General features: G+C 44.8%; 1 protein-coding gene and 1 long non-coding RNA gene across 2 annotated transcripts in view; one reads left to right on the forward strand and one right to left on the reverse strand.

Moving 5' to 3' along the window:
* Positions 1-20,991, forward strand: part of LOC119443140 (AF4/FMR2 family member lilli-like) — a 347,364-nt gene that overhangs the window by 81,072 nt on the left and 245,301 nt on the right. Inside the window, exon 3 of the mRNA XM_037708300.2 lies at positions 17,677-17,862. Within this exon, the coding sequence (XP_037564228.2) occupies positions 17,677-17,862 (186 nt within the window). The remainder of the gene's footprint in view (positions 1-17,676; positions 17,863-20,991) is intronic.
* LOC125942297 (uncharacterized) lies at positions 4,926-10,482 on the reverse strand. The gene is made up of 3 exons (XR_007464976.1): positions 10,333-10,482; positions 7,321-7,393; positions 4,926-5,068 (listed from the first exon to the last, which is right to left on the reverse strand). It is a non-coding gene; the product is annotated as an uncharacterized LOC125942297 (long non-coding RNA).

The raw sequence follows: 20,991 nt of genomic DNA on the forward strand, positions 1-20,991 counted from the left end.
TATATAAAGCTGCAGGTTTCAACGCTGGTGTCAATCAGCAGCACACGACGGTTCCTACATCTAGTGCTGTGTTGTTTAATGAAAAGCTCATCCACGAATGCCTTAAGCGCTTGAAGCCTTCCCTATCCTGCGGCCCTGATGCCATCCCCTCCGCAATTCTAAAAGCTTACGGCAGTATATTTGCTCCAGTATTGACATCTATATTTAATATCTCTTTGACGACTTCCACTTTCCCTCACATGTGGAAAACTGCTTGTGTTTTCCATGTATTTAAGTCTGGCTGTAAATCCGATGTCTCGAATTATCACCCAATTTCTCTTCTCTGTGCCACGTCCAAGATTTTTGAGCTTGCTCTTCACAACATATTGTCTTTTACTGTTGAGAATTCACTCATTCCGAATCACAATGGATTTTTCACAAGCCGCTCCACTATCACAAATCTCGCAAGTTTCATGAGACAGACCTCCGCGCCGGTACTTCAAAGGGAGCAAGTTTACATCATTTATTGTGACCTCAGCCAGGCTTTTTATGTAGTGAGCCACTCACTGCTTCTCATCAAGCTTACGTACTCTGATGTTGACTCGTCAGATGTGAATCTCTTCCGTAGTTATCGTCTTCATACATCGTGTTATATTAACGTCAATGACCAAACGTCTTCTGTTTACATGGCAACTAGCGGCGTCCCTCAAGGGTCAGTAGTAGGTCCACTGCTTTTAAAAATTTTAATAATGATGTTCTTTCTGCTAATAGGACCTCTTCTTTCCTTCTATATGCCGATGACATCAAGATTTGAAAGAAAATTCACACTGTTGATGACTGTCGCGCCCTGCAGTCTGACCTGTTTTCCTTTTCTAAATGGTGCAAGGATAATAACCTTACCTTGAATGCTGCTAAGACCAAAGTCATGACTTTCACACGCAAAACAGCAAGTATTTCTTTTTCTTATTCTGTAGATTCTGTGCCATTGTGTAAGGTCTGCGAGATCAATGATCTTGGTGTACTTTTTGATGCAACCTTACACTTTTCGGCTCACACTAAACTTGTTGCAATGCGGGGTATGCGCTCTCTTGCTTCTGTATGCAGACTATCAAGAGAATTGAATTCTCCTACACCATTCCGCCCGCTGTACACAACCATCTCTCTTCCTCAACTCGAATATGCGTCGGTCGTCTGGAATGGCTCTTCCACGTCCAACAGCGACAATATAGATCGGGTCCAGAAAAAGTTTCTTAGCATGTATCATCACCGCTTTTCAAACCTGGACATTAGACCTTGTACTAGCACTGTTGGATTGTTATCATTGCCCTGACTTCGCTACCGGCGTAATCGCGATTACCTCACGTGTCCCGAACTCCTCAGCTGTATCATGTTTCGTATTCCACGCAAGATCACCAGAGAACATACACCTTTCGATGTGCCTGCCTGTCACCACCAACACTCAATGGTCCACAGAATACAGAGTCTTTATAAGGCTTACTTTCGTGATCTTGATATCTTTCATCACTCGTTGTCATCGTTCTTTTCCGAGCTTTGCCTTGTTGTGTTATAGTTTCATGCATTGTTCAAGTGCGCTTCTCCTCATTTTTCTTTTGTACTTACTTTGCGCTTTGTTGTCGGCACGGTGGAAGAATATTTAGGTGCTGACACTGCGCGAGAGCGAGCGTCCAGATTATGTTCGGCCTCGCGCGGGCGCACCGAGTAGCTCTACTGCGAGCAGATAGATGGCGCTGCGGCCAGCGGTCCCAGCTTAGCGGCGCCGGCGGCTTGGCATTCCTCTGCCTCCGCTAAATTTTCGTTCATAGTGGAGTGAGTAAATCTCAAAGCGCGAAAAAAAATCGTTATTTCACATTAAAGTGATAAGTGTACCAGGCTTCGCTAACATGAAGGTTCCTTGTGCAGGGCGTGGATGACGTGAACACGAATCAGTCGGGCAGCACTCAAAGCCCACTGAAGTTACCCTCGCGCGCACAATTTGTTTCGTCCGGTCTAGCCGTTCATCCAAGCATAAAAAAATGAAAGTGTTAGCCCACGTGCTACCCCTCGATCAGAAAAAAATAGTGACTGCACCAGAAAATGTATTTCATGCTTATCGCTGCTTCCATTCACACTCAGAAAACCGTTCAATCATCGTTGCGCGAATTCAATGTGGCCGCGATATAAATTAAGAAATGAAACGGCGCAAGCTTGCGATATGCAATGCACTAGAGCAAAGTGGCTGTTCATGGCTAGAACTTAAGATGAGAATGCACATCAGCTACTCTTTCATATGGGAATTTATTAGGCGGGACGAAGGCAGGCGTCTATCTTGAATTACAGCATCACTACCACAGTTTACTGATGAAAACCTGAGCAAATGCCTTTTTTATTCCAATTCCACTTAACATAGACCGTGTATATTATTCATTGGGCTTTCGTCCATTGAGGACTGAGTGGCTCTTGCAAGATCTAAAAAAAGATTTGACTTTCTTTTTCTGAAATTGCATATGAGAATGTGCCAATGTAAGCGTGTTTGACAATGCATGCTACAGCCTGTCCACAAATACACTTACACCCACCACACAATAATCCCATAGACCTTTTTTTGCATAGACACAATACGAAAAAACTTGTGCATGAAGCAGCTCGATAATTTTAATAGGTGATAACCATCCCAGAAGCTTGCGGTCTCATACACTCCCACAATGGAAAAATGTTGTATGAAAACATGCAAGCGTGCAATATACACCGCACGCGCATTGTAAAAAAAATCAGTAGCCAGGATGGAACAAATTTGAAAATCAGGCACACATCTGCACAGAAAACAGCAGTATTTTACAGGGTGCACAAATATTTCAAAATATGCAAATGTCACGTAGCTGGACAGAACCATAGTAATGTTATTGCCGTCCCTTGGAGATACTCAGTTATTTTTTACATTCCGCCTAATTAGATAATTAGTTTTATTTATTGATCAACTTCTCAATTATTATAATTAGATTAAAAGTGTCAATGAGAAAATTGTAGAGCAACATGAAAGACTCCCGATACAGCTTTCTCTTGCTCAATACGCGCTAAATAGAAGTGTTTTTCCGAGCATGAAAGAAGCTCACGAATACACGCAAAGTGCCTCGAGCTGCCAGTCGCACGGCAATATTGCTGTATTCGCGGGTTTCGTTCACGCTCGGAAAACACCTTTATGTATCACGTATTGAGCAACAGAAAGTTATATTGGGAGTTTTCCACGCTGCTGTACAATTCTCTCGTTCAAACTTTTTATCCAAATATAGCATTAAAAAGTTGATTAATCAATTAAGAAAATATTTATGTAATTAAGCGGAATAAAAAAATAATCTGAATATCTCCAAGCGACAGCAGACAAAATTACCTTGGTTCTGTCCAGCTACATGACATTTACATATTTTCAAATCTTGGTGCATGATAGTAAACCATCCAGTATATATCTTGTACATGCAGCAAAATTTGCACAAACTACTCCGGCACACAGGAGGTTCTCTCTTCCACAGCGGCTTTCGAGGTTTATTTGACCGTGAGAGGTTCTTTGGACAGTTTGGAAATAAGGTGGGAATCCTTTTATCGAGCGCTCCGCGTAATATTGCCACGTGTCTAGCGCGGCGATGACGACGACATAAGACACATCGGCACTTAAAAAAAAACATAGCAAGAAGAAGAAGAAGCAGTGACTAGCGCGCGGTATTTTAAAACCGTCCGTTCTTGTTACTGCCTCTGCCGACAAGTGCGTTTCGTTTGGCCCTCGAGCTTTCGACGTCGTGACAATATGCCATCGATATCGTATCCTCTGAAAAATGGCTGGTGCAGACATGGTCGGTAGGCGTTAGAGTTCGGTCTGCCTTCAGATTTGCACGGCGCCACTGCTCTAGACGACCGCTGTCGGACGGCGCTTTGAATAAAGGCACACGCTTCGCACAAGTCAGGTATCCAGAATTGCAGTTCGGAACGAAGCACTTTCTAGCCATTTCAAACGCCCCTCAGAAGGCCGCTGCCACCTTCGTCGAGGGCCCGTGGCGACAATACCCAAGTACAAGCTCATAAAACGAACGCGAACAAAAATCGTGCCTTCAAAACAGCGCAACCGCACATGCAAGCAGGAAGACGAAGCAGCGGCAGCACGCGCCTTGCCGCCCAGGCAGGGACCGCATACCGCAGCGCCCTCTACGACGGCGCCGAACCAGCTGCAACCAAACCGAACATAATCTGGACGCGAGCGAGCGGCGCTTTCGCGCGCGTTGGGGGGAGAGTGTCAGCACCTCTCCTTATTCTTACACCGTGGTTGTCGGTACTCTCTTCTTTTCACAATTTTTCTTTTCATTCATTTATTTTTTTAATGGTATTCCCCTGCAGTGTTTTTGTTTTTGGTTTTTTAATGTATGCGTGCGCCAGCGCTCGGACCTTAGGGTTGTTCCGGGGCACGGTAAATAAACGTGATTTTTTAATTGATTCATTCATTCATTGATTTATCGATTGAATGATTGACCCAGCTAGCTCAAAAGCGATAGAAAACTGCTTCCATACCGATTCGCCAAGACTAAATGAACGTCTGAAAGACGCACTAAAAAATCCGTGCAGTCCGTTTAGAAGGCGATAAACGGTCGTATATCGTTGCTAATGTCCGGCGGATATGACTATTGCAAGAAGTTCTAGAATCCTGCTTAAAGTAGTTTCGAAAAATCCCGTCTTGAAATGGGATTTTGTAAGACCATTAGAAGCATTTAAAAATACAGATTGAATCCTGCTTCAATCGGGATTTTGATATCCGTTTTCTTTCACCCTCCCCTCTAGCGCCCCCCTCGTCTCCCTTTCCTCCCCTCTCCCCTTGCCCCTGCGGCGTTTCGCCAGCCGGCGGCCTGCAGGTTTGCGTTGTGCAATACACGAAACACATACAGCAATAACATTTTTTATTGCAAAAAGTAAACACGACGACTAGACAAGCTAGCGATCAACATTAAATGTGAGTGCCGCCGAGTAACGTCCATTACAGGTATCGAGCTTCATAAACCTGGTTTCGAACAGGCTGCTGGGCTGTAGCTCCTTACTTCAGCAGGTCTTCTTACTGCAAAAACATTAGGCATGTGTAAAACGCATGTTAACTGAAGCACACTTTTCTTAGTGAACGTTTAGTTTTTTCAATGCCTTGGCAATAAGCACTGAAATATATCTTGGCAATGGGCAGCACTACAATATATTATATATTGGTCCCAGCACACAGTTTTCGAGCATTCCACCTTCATTAACATGGTTCTAACATTAACAGATCACAAGTGAAATTCTCTTCTGTTGCCTTGAAGACATACTTTACATCTAACTGAAGGTGTTGCATGTACAATAGCCAACCAGTGTAAGTGCCGGCTGTTTTGTTAGCTTTCAGGAGGCTGTTGTGTTGACTAGCTGGCGACTGGTAGATGACAGCAGCCTCCTAAACATGTGCGAAGTAGGTATCAATTAGCATTCAAAGAAAGGAATAAATGCATTTCTGATAATGTTGTACGAGAAAATAGGTAAGTGCGGCTCTGCAAAGGCACAGCTTCAGTGTGACAGCATTGTTGCACCACCCCAATTTTATTTGCCACAGATCACATAGCCAATTCAGAAATGGCGAAGGCTTGAGCATATACCTCAATACCCCAGCCTATCAAACACATCGCATACTTCAGATTGAGCAAATATATTGCGATTCCTTAAAAAATAAAAGACAGCAGACAAGTGCAACCTTGAGTAACTGCGACCATTTGCAGCACGGCTGCTTCAAGCGGATACAGTAAGAACTTCAGTTGCTGGTAATTAAAGCATTAAAATGTTGCACGCCTATGACTTGCCTGCTTGAAACCCTCCACACAATAACATTACCAAGCACTTGTAAAGAATTTTTTTAGAAAAAGAGTGAGTCATCCACACATTTCACTTGGTCAGAACATAAGCCGTAATTTTCCACCCAGTTTCACTAACTTTGACCTTGGTGACATTTATAGTTACGCAAGCCAATGGGTTAACCTCGTGCAGTTTATAAAACAGTTATGCGCTTAGAGTGCTTGCATATGCAATTTATTGCTTACACCGAAATGAACCCACACACTAATACTCACATACAGCGCGCGGCGACGATTTCATCGCCGTTGTACTTTATAGGGAATATCACGGCGACGACTACGACGGCGGCAAAAATGAGCTTGGAGTGTCCATACAATTGCTATAGCAATAAGAGAAATAGAACCGCGGCGGAAATTTCTCTCTCTCTCTCAGATGGCAAGGTCGCCGTTTCTTGGTCGCGCCGTAACACGCGTGGACGACTCGATGTCCAAGCCAACGCTTCGGCTGCGACGCAGAGGGAAGCAACGACGAAGCCCCACTCCGGCCAACGAAACCGCCCACAACCGGCCAACGCTCGCTTCAACGGCGGGAAACGAAAGGGAGAGGGCTAAGCTGGCACCGGGCAGGCGGGAGCGGCGGCGGGCGTGCGCGGAGACAGTCGAAGGTGGGGGTGCTACGACGGATTTGAGAGGGAGGGTGAGGGGAGCCACCGAAGCGACGGGGTCACCGCTACAGTGTATCACCGCTGTCGAAGCCGCTTTTCTGCCGCCCTCCTCTCGACGTGTCCGCGCGCGCCCGGCGCCGCCGCCCGCTCCCCGAAGCTTCGTTTTCTGCCATTAGAGAGTATTAGCTTGTCCGGTAATCGGGTAAACGCGAGCGGGCCGGGCGTTGGGGCGGTTTGCCGGAACCGTAAACGTGAGCGGCCTGCATGGTGCTACCACCTGGTGGCGCAGAAATCAAACAGACAAAAACAGCCTATATTGCAGTAACCAAGTGTATTCTACTTCGCTGCTGGTGTAAATGTTCGACAGTGGCGTAATCGTGTTGCCGCCGAACATTTACACCAGCAGAGAAGTAGAATACACATGGTTACTGCAATATTAGCTGTTTTTTGTCTGTTTGATTTCTGCGCCACCAGGTGGTAGCACCATGCAGGCCGCTCACGTTTACGGTTCCGGCAAACCGCCCCAACGCCCGGCCCGCTCGCGTTTACCCGATTACCGGACAAGCTAATACTCTCTATTATCGCGAAGCGAGCGTTGGCCGACATGGGCAGTCTCGTGGCCCTCGCTCTACATCTGCTTGCGCGCCATGACATATAACGACTCGCACCGTTCGTACGTCGTGCTATGGTGCACGAATTCTTCAGAAATAAGTCCTTCCTTTAATTCGAACAAACTTTCGGGCTCCTTCGAGTTCGAATTATCGAGATTTGACATGTATATGTGCCACGCTGAAAATTTAATTCGTACGACTTTAATATGAAATAACAGTTACCTGGGTTCTTGGAGTTCAGGAGTTTCGTGGTGGCCTTTTGGGCGGCTGCGTTTTCCTCTGCCCCTTTCGGCACCTGTAGAGGGTACATGATTGGTGTCTTCACCCTCACGCGCCTTCGCTTTGCACGTAGGTATGTGCCTGCATAGCAAGTTACAAAAAAAAAAAAAAAAAAAACTCTAGTGACTATTACAACAGTATATAGGAATTTTTTTCTTTTTTAACAGAATTTAGTTACTACACATACTTCATTCATTCATTCAAATAACTTTATTGAGTGCCCTGCGATTTGGTGGGGTGGGCCTAGACCCCGCCTAGGCTTCGGCCAAGGGTTGTTGGCCCTTGGCGGCTTCCTCGGCTCGCTGGACGGCCCAGAGTTGGTGCTGCAGGTCCGAGCTGAGCAACGCAGACTCCCAGCGCGCGCGGAGGCTGTCGCTGTTTGAGGCTGCATCACTGTTATTGTGTGTTATACCCGCACATTCCCATAGGATATGCTCTAGGGTGGCTCTAGAGTCGCAATGTCTGCACTTGTCAGTCGTGTATAAATCTGGGTGTATTATGTGCATGATAGCTAGACTCGGATAGGAACTGGTTTGTAACTGCCGCCATTCGACAGACTGTTTTTTGTTTAATTTTGGATGAGGCGGCGGGAATGTGCGCCTCTGCAATCTATGGTGTTGTGTAATTTCATGAAATTTGGTCATTCGATCTTCCCACTCCCACTCGTCGGTAGTCGCTGAAGCGGGACTAACCGAGGCTCGGTCCGTAAGCTCTCGAGCCATGCGGTGCGCCACCTCATTGCTACCGTCTGGTAGTGTGTGAGCGGGTGTCCAGATGAGATGGACACTTCTGTCGTGGTTGTTACCTAATTTTAGGAGTCGTAGTGCCTCTGGGGAGATCCGACCATTGGCGAAGTTTCGTATTGCCGTCTGGGAATCACTGATGATTATATGTGCTTGTGTTTGTGCTATGGCTAGCGCGATAGCTATTTCCTCTGCGGTTTCTACGTGTGGCGTGTTGACTGTAGCGCTCGTCATGCATTTTCCCTCGTAATTTATCACCACTGCTGTGTAGGCGCGTTTGTGTCTGTACCTAGCTGCGTCTACAAATATGGTGTCCTTGCTGTTACCGAATTTCTTTTGTATATCGCGTGCTCTGCTTTTTCGCCTACCCTGATGGTGGGTGGGATGCATATTCTTGGGCATTGGAGGTACGGTTATCATGCCTCTGATGTGTCTGGGCATATCTACTTTGACACCATGTTGGGCATGATAACCTATACCCAGGCGATCCAATATTTGCCTACCTGTTTTAGTTTTGGACAGGCGTTCATATTGTGCTATGCGTTGTGCCTCGATTAGCTCATCCAGTGTATTGTGAAGACCTAGCTGCAGTAGTTTATCGTTGCTGGTGGTGATGGAGAGTCCGATTGCTTGCTTGTAGATTTTTCTGATTAGGCAGTCTAATTTGTATCTTTCTGACGAGTACCATCGTAGGTACGATGCGACGTATACTATTCTGCTTATTACAAACGCTTGGACTAGCCTAAGCAGATTGCCTTCTTTCATTCCACTGTGTTTGTTGGCTATTCGCTTCAGTAGTCGCATGATTTGAGATGTTATATTGTCTAATTTACGAATGGTCTCTCCATTGTAGCCGTTACTTTCAATGATCAGCCCCAATACTCTGATCTTGTCAACCTTGGGTATGGGCGTACCATCCGCGGTAGTTAGGTGAATTTCCGGATGGTTTCGTTCCTCGTAGTTGCGTGGCTTTCGGCCACGTCGCGATGGTAAATAAATGAGGAGCTCAGATTTCTCAGCCGAACACAACAGTCCGGTTCCTGCTAGGTATTGTTCAACTGCTTCTATTGCACGTTGTAATGTGTTTTCGACCTGTCCATCGTTGCCATCGCTCACCCAGAGGGTGATGTCGTCAGCGTAAATGGTATGATTGAGGCCATCGATTTCCTGTAGTTTTGTTGGTAATCCAATTAGAGCCAGGTTAAACAGCATCGGTGATATTACTGAACCTTGGGGCGTACCTGCGCTTCCAATCTGTAGTTCTTCGGAGTTAAGGTACAGCTTGTACATACTTGTACAAAAAAAAAAGAACGCATACTTGTACAAAAAAAAAAGAGCACATACTTGTACAAAAAAAAAAGAACGCCAGTGCGACCTCAAAATTTATTTGCTGCATGACTGAAGCCAAAAAATGTTAAGTATCGTAAAAAGAAGATGCTGTAAATAGCTGCACGGTCTGATTATGTTACAAAAAACAAGGCAACAGTGCACTACATACAGGGTGTTTCATTTAACTTTAGCCAAACTTTAGTAATATGCAAGTGCCACGTACCTGGACAGAACCAAGGTAATGTTGGCGATACTCAGATTATTTTTAGTTAGATAACTTGTTCTAATTAATTAACTATTCAATTATTATAGTTAGATGAAAAGTGTAAATGAGAAGACTGTAAAGCAACATGAGAAACCCCCGATACCGCTTTCTGTTGCTCAATACCTGCTACATAAAGTGCTTTTTCAACTGTGACAGATGCCCGCCAATACACGCAAACTGCCTCGAGCGGCCAGTCGTTCGGCAGTTTTGCGTGTATTCGCGGGCATCTTTCACGCTCGGAAAAACACACGAGTGATCTTGCACAAGAGTGTCAACAGAAGAATACCGAGGCTACGCGAAGATTGTAGCACGTCTCATCATTCCGCGCAAAACGGGAAGGTCATCGTCATCCTAACAATCACCAGTCAACGAAACGTCACAGAGGTAATTTTATACAGCTTTGGCAAACCTGAATACGCTCACAATAAAAGAAACATACGCAGACGTAAACATGCCTCTTAAAAATATTAGAGATTCCAATTAAAATCAAGGCGCTTTCATTGCAGAACTTCATTACCGCCTAAAACTCCCGCCTAAAACTCCTGCCTAAAGCTCCCGCCTGAAAAGCGCTGTAAATAATTAAACACGACAGGTGTCAAAATGGCAGTGACTACTCACGTGAGCAAAGACGATGTGGAAGGCAGTCTGGCGCTCCGCAGTTCATGAACGAACACGCGTCAGGAACTTATCGGCTGGTCCTGACAAAAATAACGGTGAATGTAACTGCGGGTTCAAAAGTTTACGCAATCTGTAGGGAAGCTGCGCGAGGGACTCAGTCCACTCGGCTGCTCAGACTGCGTCGGCGCAAGCGATGACGGCGATGAGGCGTCACACCACTCCTCACTTTGTCAGGTAGCCGCTATGATACGTCGCGGCGCTGCATTCTCTTGCGACACACGCTGCTGCAATGCAGAAAAATACTCAGTGTACCTAAAGCACAGAAATGCTAGCTAATTTAACAAAGAAAATACAAAATGCGGCTGCTACCACAATGCTAGTGCCACCTTATAAACATAATTTGAAATAAGAAAAGTTGAACTTTCTAATGCTTTATTCTTGGCACTTTGCGGTAGGTAGGTAGATTCCTAACTCGCTTTAATAATACAAAAAAGTGATGTGCAACCTGTAATGGAATCGAACCTCTGCCGTGGAGCACAGCAGCCGGTGCTCTAGCATCTAGACTACGGTGTCTTTTTCTTACTTTCAGTCAAAGTGAAACACGTTAACCATACAGACAAAAGGAAAACTGCGACAAACAATATCAAAACATTTTACAGTTTGAACCGTCAGTCCAGCTTGGCTGACATTGTCGTTTAATATTCTCTGAGCATTGTCAAGGGATCTACCTTCGACAGCCACTCATGCAGAAACACAGCAATCATGCGTTCTCAATTTTCCTTCAAAGAAAAATGGCAATATTCGCTAGGAGGGACAGATCGCGTTGAAGTGTATCGAGGAGTGTTCAACAATGTCCTCGCGTCGATGACCAAATCAACGTCGACAGTGGTGCTTAGTTTCCGGAGAAGTTCAGAAACTGCTACATGCGGAATGCGGTGACTTGTAACCCATGATGCAAGCCATGCTTGAAATTCCACACATTTACGTGGACATAGACTTGCCGGATTTTATGCAGATGGTGATGCATCGTCCGAAGAATCTCCATTTTTAAAGCCCGCGCTCATAGGAGAGTCGTGTTGTGGAACAAAATATTAACCAGCAATGTCTTGCGTATGTGCGCCTACATCTCCTTTCAAGGCAAGGTAACTTTCGTGAAAACTATCCTTGGATTGAGCATGCTCATGTGGCGAGGATACTTCACTAGAAGCATGGTTACTACTTTCATTAACGTGCCATGAGACTTATTGGACGGTATTCGTGGCAACAGGACTGGAAGATATCCGTTCGTCATTAACTCTACGCCTCTTCTGACGGTCTGAAAGGTCAGCGTAAGCTTTCTTCTTTATTGCGGACTTCGTTATGAGCATAAAGAGCAAGCGGCTTCCCCTTCAGTGCTCACTCACCACAATGCAAACACCCGCGCCTGGATTGATTGCACTCTCTTCTAACTGGGCGAAGCAAAAACAAAAACAAACGTTCATTTTTTCCCGCCAAAAAGCAGAACAAAGAAAACAACAACAACAAAAAAACAATTAACTGTAGGCTGCTAGAACCGGCGATTTTAAACGTCTTCCAAAATCCGCCTTATAGCAAGATTTTCCATTCCGATTGAATCCTTCTCGATGTTGACTTCTTCAATCTAGATTTTTGACGGTCAAAGCGAAATATCCGTGAATAAGAATGATTATATCTCTTTGGTGCTAGCTGGGGATTGATGGATTATTAAGCAAGGCCACGAGGTTGTACCTGGGCACATTAGTAAAAATTAATTGATGGATTAGTAATAGTAATAATGGTACGATTATTGTTAGTAGTTACTTTCAGAGCGCTTTCTTCATTTAAGTAACCTTTGCATTGTATTTTACTATCTGCGAAAATAAATAGGAAAATTTAACTTGAGATACGATTTGATTATGACGCACGCCGTATTAGAACTTTGGATTAATTTTGGCCACCAGGGGATCTTCAACGGGGCTCTAATGCACGGGACACAGACGTTTTGCATTTCGCCTCCATAGAAATGTGGCCGCCATGGCCAGGATTCGATCCCGCGACCTCGTGCATAGCAGCGCAACACCATAGCCGCTAAGCCAACGCGGCGAGTATTGGTAAAAAGAAACAAGACCAGAATCGTTTTCTGATTTGCGTGCAATTTGCAGACGTTTTCTTGCCAACAATCACGATTGGCTCATCGCACACAGCGTGGGAAATGGTACGAACATACTGCGAACTTCAGAGACGACTTGCGAAGTCACTGAAACCGTCTCCAAATGCACGTCGCATGCCCCAAGCACTCTGAAACATCAGTCATTATGAAGTTTGGCTTAACGCCTCGCTGAATTTTTTAAAAGAAACTTTTAGTAGACGCAACGCTCACACCAACAAAATGAAGACGAAGAGGCGAATGCTGTAACTTTAGCGAGAGTTGGGGACATGCCAATCGAAAAATAAGCTTTCCACCTTTTTCTTTTCTTTTTCTTTTTTCGACATATCCGAAGCTCGCTATATCGCAAATGCGTAATATGTTTTTTAACGCATCCGAGGTTACTCATCCCGCGTGGGCGATAGAGCTTTTACATGTAAAAAGCTGGCTTTACATTTTGCAAATATTTCTTACATCTCATTTCAATTTTACGGAAATCTGTGGGGTTTCGAAGGAATTTTAATGCACTATCAAAGACGTCCATCTTCTGGCATAGAAAAATGCGTTTCTAGCAAGCCGCCCCCCCCCCCCCCCCGAAAAAAAAAAAGAAGAAGAAGAAAATGCGATACAGGTGTGGCCCAAAAATCACATATGCAGTACGTGATGAGCCGTGCCGGCGCTACGAATATTTTTGGCAATAGATCAGGCGCTTCTTCAGGAGGAAAAAAATGGTTCGCTGCCAGAATCCCAAATAAAGTGGTGGCAGAGAGGGACTCTTTGAAGAGCCGCCAGTGGCGCATATTTATCAACTTCATACGGTCAGAATTCAAGCTCGCCTGCTGAGATTCCGTATTTTCGTTTCAAACCTATAGAGATAAGAGCGACCGCGAGAACTACCTTGAGCATGCGAGTTTTCTGGAGCTTTTGGTATACCACGATAGTTCTGTAATAAACAAAATATGTTCACACACAATCCAAAGGCAATGCAAAAAGTGTCAATCATTAAAATTTGAGCAGATGTCCTTGCAATGTTGCTCAGGATTGATAGCATAAAGCTTGGTTTTCAGGAAATATTATTGAGCTTGTGCTTTTTTTTCACGTTATCTTTTTCACGCTGCTGAGAACGCGAGACATGTCGAATATAAATTAATCGCCGTACGTTTTAGCATATTTTTTATTTCATCCGCAAGACGTAGCATCAGAAGACAGAATGTGCGGTGCCTCTTAGTGAAAGAGGTCTCTCGTCCGCGCACTGCTCTTCTTTCCGCCTCCTTCCGTCCACAAAGAAACGCGATAATTGGCTAATGCCATACTTCTACATCCCTCGCTGTCACTGCGTAAAATGATGGCAGTGCTCTCGTGCCTATTGAATTTCGCTCCCATGCTGTGGCACCGCAACGTCTTTGTGACGTCAATAATTACGCAGAATTTTATTATATTTTGGATCATATTCTAAACAAAAACTTTAACCATCTGCTATTTTTTTTCAGGTTTTTTTTTCAGTAGACACAATGTCTTTTTTTTTCTGTTTTTCGTGAGCGTAGATCTGGCTTCTCCGCAACAAGAGTGTCTGTGTGAAGAAGCGCTCCTCGTTTTCCAGGTGATATGAACTACAGGGTATCTCAAAGCCAAACGCGCCAAGCTTGTAGGTATACAATGCAATAGTTTTTTTAAGCATGCAGCAAATATGCAGCAAATATGATAATTTCGAAAATGTGCTTATGCAGTCATCATTAGGTTTTTTTTTTCTTTTGCGTCGAAGCAGCGCGAAAGAATCCAGCAACAATGTAGATCTAACCGTCTCCCGGTCAGATTTCCAGAATAATTTGTGTCATTTGTTTCCCATTGTATTCTTTTGGTTGGTATACATTACCGTGACTTGACCAACGGTAGTGTGGTGGCATAGTGTGACGTACGCATTGACGAGTCAGCGCTCGCTGCTGTGAGAGTGGCGCTCACTACGGACGCTCGAAGTCGGAACATGCGATACGAACCTTTCGTCACAGCGGCGTGCCATCCCTACTCGGAGCATTTCGCAATGGACTTGAGCGACTTGTTCTGGCTTAGCACAACCAGAATCAGTCAGGTGCATTGTAAGCTGCAGGCTGAACTAGCCTTGCAAGTGCTCCCGACACAGCTGCTCCGTCCGAGCACCACTATTGAAGTGCAGTTGTGTCTGAAGCCCCTGCACAATACATCGGGTAACGCAAGGGCATCTGGTAAAACAATAGAAGATCAATGGCGAGGACGGATTTAAACCTTGGCGAAACAAGCTCCATACGATCCGCTCCACGTCGCCCTACTATCCCACACACATGGTCCGCCATTCACACTCTAGCTCAGTATCATGAAGGAATTTAAAATATCTAGTGAATAGGCCCTTTGCGAAGGTGATGGTGAACAAAGAAGGGTTTCGAGCACTATTTTTGGGAAGGTAACTTTCCTCCTGAAGTGCTGCAGCTTGGCGAGACAGCGATAAAGTGCGCACGGAAAACTATTGAGGATGCTAGCGTCTTCGTCAATTGCAGTCTATGGAGAGGACGACGAGGTTGTGGCGGTGGGTGGTAAAGCGCCTGACACGACTGGTCATGACCTTCGCCTCCAAACCACCATTGTTGCTCACGACTTGTGCATACTTCCGTGTGACACAAATTGTTCATTAGAAACTTATTTAAAGGGTCTCATGTCGCCGTGCGCAAGCGCCTAGTCATGCGGTACTTTTTCAGAATTCGCGCGCATCTGTATGAATGCTGTGAAAAATTAAACCCGCAAAAAGTACTTTCACGAAACAAATTCGTTGGACAGTTATTAGGGCGCTTAAAAAATGCGATGTACCATTTTGCATTTAAAATAAGACTTCAATAGGTATAGCTTAATAATTATAGTTACTCCGTCAATTAGACTCGTCGCAAAAATACTCCTGAGTTGGCAAAGTGCATGTGTAGGGAGGCAACCCATGCAGAGTCAAAGATTGCGTATTTCATTTCACAACAGTTCCATTGTTTAACCGGAAAACCGGATTTCATTATGTTTATTGCGATGCACAAGCAATTTAATTTCGTGAATAAGCGTGAACTGGAGTGTTTTATCACATATTTCAAAGGTTTTTCACATTTCTGCAAGTTACAATAAACTGGCAGGATTATATATTTTATAACAGGATATATCAATATTTATTTTTGAAGTTTCATGCATATTATTGCTGTCCAACAAGAGAAAAGTTTGAAAGTACATTCGTGTTTCCAACCATAATATTGCTTAGTGCGTTGTCTTCACTGCATAACGTCAATTGATGCAGTGAAGAAAACTACACGGCAGTCTGATCGTCGGGGGTTATTCGCACGACCACGAAAAATAAAATTAAATTAAAAATTAACAGCCGCTATGGGAGGCTAGAGTCAGAGGTCAATGCGTCTGAACAATCTAGCAAAAGTCGGCGTCATCCTTCGAAAACCAATTTTTATATTCTTCTGAATGTTACAATTTACCCCGGAATCCGATAATAAATTGGCGCTGACGCGATCAGAAAGATTACGAAAACACGCATAATTTTACAGAAATACATTTCTCAAACCATGATAGAGAGGCATGATTTTTATCGACCATATTAGAGATGATCGCGCTCAACGCTTTCTGGTTTGACGCGCAATGCACTTATATTGGAACCAACCTCGTGAGCAAAAGTAACGGGCGCTTCCCTTCCCTTGCTCCCTTTTGATATTGATTATTGATATTGATTATTGATTTGATTATTGATATGGTCACGTACGAGTTTGTGCCGCTGTGGACAAAATGACGTTGGGGGGGGGGGTGAAGAGGAGGTTGAAGTGTCTCGGAGATGGGGAGATGGTGTTACCCTGGCCACTGAGCTACAACCTTGTAACTGTATATACAGGGTGTCCCAGCCATCACGCAGCACGATTTAAAAAAAAGAGGAACGGCGTTACGCGAAGCAAACCTAGTGCGCATTGTTTCCAGTACAGTGGAGTAGCCGCCAGTCATTTTTTTCGTTACTGAGATTTAATTAGGTAATTATAATTAATTATCTAACTCGAGAAGTACTGTCCTAATTATCAAAGTGTCAATGAGAAGATTGTAGAGCAACATGAAAAACTCCCGATACAGCTTTCTGTTGCTCAATACGTGCTACATAAATGTGGTTTTCTGAGTGTGAAAGAAGCCCGCGAATACACGCAGAATTGCCGCACGACTGGCCACTCGAGGCACTTTGTCACAACGTCGTCTTTGTCACATTGCTGGCAACTTGAAACGATGCATTTCATTACTGTGAAAGCCGTCTTCATTAGTGCGGGCATGCGCTCGAAATATTACGGGTGCGTTCATGAAAACAGTGACTCGCGTTCCTAGTCGTTCTTTCTCTATTTTTTTCTTTCTTCCATGGTTTTATATTCAGGCATGCCAAGGTATAATTTTGCACATTTTGTTGTAGTACTAAGTAAATTTCTATTTTCCCGGTAAAGGAATTCAATTAGCCTAAAAGTATCATGATTTCTACCTTTCCAGCGGGAGCTCAGTTAACCCCACCTTCCTGCACATATTTTATGAAGTCGAACATGTTTATGCGGGTATAGTCAAGTAGCCACTTCCATTCAGGATTGGCCGTAGGAACGTTTCTATTCATATTTCTCCGTCCCCTAATTATGCAAGAAATTATGCCGGTACCCTTGTGAAAGAATTATATTCTTTATAACTCTTTCCTGCTACATTTATTAGTTGAGGGAAGAGCACAGGCCCGGACACCTGCTGCAGCTTTCCGGATTTCTAACGTGAAATGCAGACTGCATCGGCAAATTAGAAATGTTTGAGAGACAGAGATCAAGAAAGGATTGGAAAGGTGGGGAGGCCACCCAGGCGAGCATCGGGTTTGTTACTCTACACCGGGAATAAGTGAGAGGGGGAATAGAAAGAGGAAAAGAGGGAAATAGTGAACACTACATGCATGTGGCAGGATGTACAGGAGGTCTGTAAGCGGTCACTAAATCCGGTGCACTTGAAGAACTGCCCTAGTTCACGGATAGCTTTTTGAGGCCACAGACGAATGTGGCAACGGTCCGAGTATGTTTGCCTCAAATAATGATCTCGCGTGCAGCCGGTTTAAAGTGGTCCTCACAGACATGCGTTGAAGACAGTCCTGACATAATGTGCGGATAGCTGATGAGCACTTAAATGCATTGTTTCAGGATGGTGGACCACCACGGTTACGGCAGTGCGCGCGGCGACGTGGAGCGACTAGAGTGCGGACTGGCTGACCCAATGGCCTCCCGCGTGAGCCGCGGCAGCAGCCGGCGCCTCAGCCCTCGGCGCCAGACCAGCGAGGAAATCGAAGAGGCACTGGACGCCAAGTGCGCCGAACTACTCTCGCCAAGGTGAGGAGTCGCACGTACGCACGAGCGACCTTCGTATACATTAGGCCAGAAACAGCTTGTGCAAGGAACCAACATTGCTCTTCTATAGTGTTTGTTTCTATTGTTTGAATGAAGCAGAACGTTACTTCAGGCGTGCGAGTTTGGAGCTTACAGCACCACATTATCAGAACGAAGGCAAAAAGAAAGAGGCATTAGAAGTGAGCACCACGTAGACTACAGAAAGCTGGTGACGCCTTTGTAGATTGAAAATGTGTTCACTGTGTGAATGAACGCAAAACGAGTCGGGTACGCAGGTCACAGGTAACTAAATATCGCTGGCAGAGGCCTACATCTTCCAGGAGACGTAAACGGCCTGTCGGTGACACTATACACAGAACAAAACAGAAATTAAATTATGAGCCTTAACATCCTGAAACTACAAGGTGAGTTATAGTCGAGAGCTTCGGATTATTTTGACAACCCGGGGATCTTTAACGGGCTGCTGAAGCACGGTATAGCACATTCTGCCTCCATCGCAATGCGGTTGTCGTTGCCTGGAATTGAACCCGTGACCTCGTGCTTAATCCCCCACCTCACAGCGCAACGCCATAGCCCAACTGCGCCGCTGTGCACTGTTTTTTTTTTCTTTTCCATGTGGGCAGTCACTGGTGCAGTCTCGGCTACAGTCTTTGGCTGCAGTCTTTGAAGCGAGGCCCTGCTTTATCGGCGTATCTCATATCCAAATGCCCCTCACCCAGAATCCCTTCATTACCCCTAACCCTCTACTCTCCGAAGGCTGCAGGCATGGTATAGCTGTGCGGTTTACTTATTTTTTTCGCTCCACTGGAGTGCTTAGCCACCTTTTGTAAACAATATCTTGAAAGCTTTGGTTGTGCGGAAACGTTTAGCGTCCCCTGCTGGAGACGTCGCGAGATAGCGGCATTTTTCAAGAGGTGCCCTCCCGTTTCGCAGCGTGCATCGGCGCCTCTGTAGGATGCGTTTGAGCGTGAATGTGAAATGCCTCAGCGTGTGACTTTGCGCTCCGTTGCTCATAAAGCGAATTTTTTTCTTGTTCATTAGACAGTGGTCCTATACTAAAGGCGCTCCTCCAATAGACAATAAAAATAGATTGAACTCCTCATCATCATCATCCATTCATGTACGTTCACTCCCCTTCCTACGTGCAGTGCAGCAGACTAGAGCGCACCAGCTCTGTTCTACCAGCTGAGGTCATTCCTGTCAATCAAATCTCTCTTCTCCCATGTCGTTAACTTGCTTCCGTATCACAACAAGCACCTACACACCAGGTGTGTGCAGTTAAATATCATGTCTATTCGTCTGGGTAAGGTAGAGCCACGTCTTTGGCCACCAGCTTCTTTTTCTGTTTTTTTTTAAGTTAATGCCGCCCCTTCCCAGCGCTAGCTTATTAGAAGCTTCTTCGCTCTGTTTAGCCGACTATGAAGTAATATAACAGGCGAAAATAAACGGTGGTGGAGGGGGCGGGGGCATAACTGAATAAATTTATCTTTGAGCGGAGCTTGAGCAGATTAGGATGAAACCGTAACCAACTGATGCTGTTTTAATTTTTGATAGACGCTACAGCCATACATGAAGACCCCTGTGGGCTGCTTTGCGCTCCCCGCACGAACACGTGCACCGAATCCTCTAAGATAAACAAATTATACAAAGCCAGGTTTCGTAGAAAAACCTCCAGCACCAACGCATTAACCGGTTTGTTTCGTCATGCATACCACCAGTGTAGTACTTTTTTTTCTAGACAATTTACCACGGCCATATAAAAGTTTTGCCCATAGAAACATTTTATTGCTGGCCGGGAAAGCCACGCTGTGGTGAACGTGGAATGCAATACATGTGCGCTTTGTTATATAATTGTGCATTAAATGAGCCCTTCAACACTTATTCAGCGTTGCAAATTGACTAGTTCATTCGCTGGCAAGTGCTGTCATGTACATTAGAGCCACATTTTATCCTTGTACATGCGGCTGAAAGCCCACAATTTCGCTAGCAAGGCTACCCCTACCCTTCCATCCCAATTTCCTAGCCCATCATCTCTTCTTCCCCTCCAAAAAAGAAAAATAAATAGAAAAAAAATAAAGAAGACCATACTTGCATAACGAGAATACACGAGAGCTTACACAAAGTTTGTTCTTCTTAAGTGAGGATGTCTGAGTGTGACCGTAATTTAATTCTTTCGCTGTTCCAGGGTTGTAAGAATTCAAGAAAATATGTGTTCAATACAGTAGGATACCCTCTTTATAAGCGTGGCAGATTCAGAGAGCTGCGTACTCAGGAGGAATAATAAATTAGCCCCACAGAAAAGGATGACAAGAGGGCTTATGATTAAACGCTCAATCTTGCGACAAGATGCAAATGACTGTGAGCGAAGACTTTATTTTATTGATGTTACCCTAAGCTTGGCACGATGGTGGTCGAAGCCGGCCGGCATCCTTTCTGATGAAAAATAAATAAATAAATGACCTAAATGGACGTGATGGCATGGTATGATTTGATTGATCACCGGTGACACCTTACATACTAGGCGCATTCAAAAAATTATTTTTGGAAAATAATTCATTGAAGATTCATTATTATATCCGACACAGGCCACACCTTTCATACAAGTTTTTGCGTGACCGCTTCAAGCTGTTGTTCAGCACTGAAGGTGCCAACTCTGTGCTGAAACTAATATACATATACGACATACTATGACCATTCCATCAAGCCTTTCTCTCACCTTCACTCAGAATTCTAGAGGTATCTTCCGGTACAGGGGGCACTTGAACCGGAGTCGTGAAAGTATTTCTCTATTCCTCATTCACGGATAAATGGCCCGCGATTTTAGCGCACCCACAATTACAGAGTCCTCACTGTGGCTTGTAGGGTGCAAAACTGCAAGAAAAAAAAGAAAAACGGTGAGTAGGAAACTCCTTGCTCATTCGTTTTGAACTTCTTTCGCTCTGTATATAACAGCATGGAAAATAAATAAAGCCAAATAGGCAATAACTAGGGGATGTATTCTACGACGATCACTTTCGGCGATATATTGTCACCTCGGCGACAGTATCACCGTGAGGCGCGCGCTGATTGGCTGGTTGAGCGCTACGTCACGCGAAGGCGACAGTATCGCCG

Source organism: Dermacentor silvarum, chromosome 1 (genome assembly GCF_013339745.2).
Source record: "Dermacentor silvarum isolate Dsil-2018 chromosome 1, BIME_Dsil_1.4, whole genome shotgun sequence".
NCBI classification, from domain to species: domain Eukaryota; kingdom Metazoa; phylum Arthropoda; class Arachnida; order Ixodida; family Ixodidae; genus Dermacentor; species Dermacentor silvarum.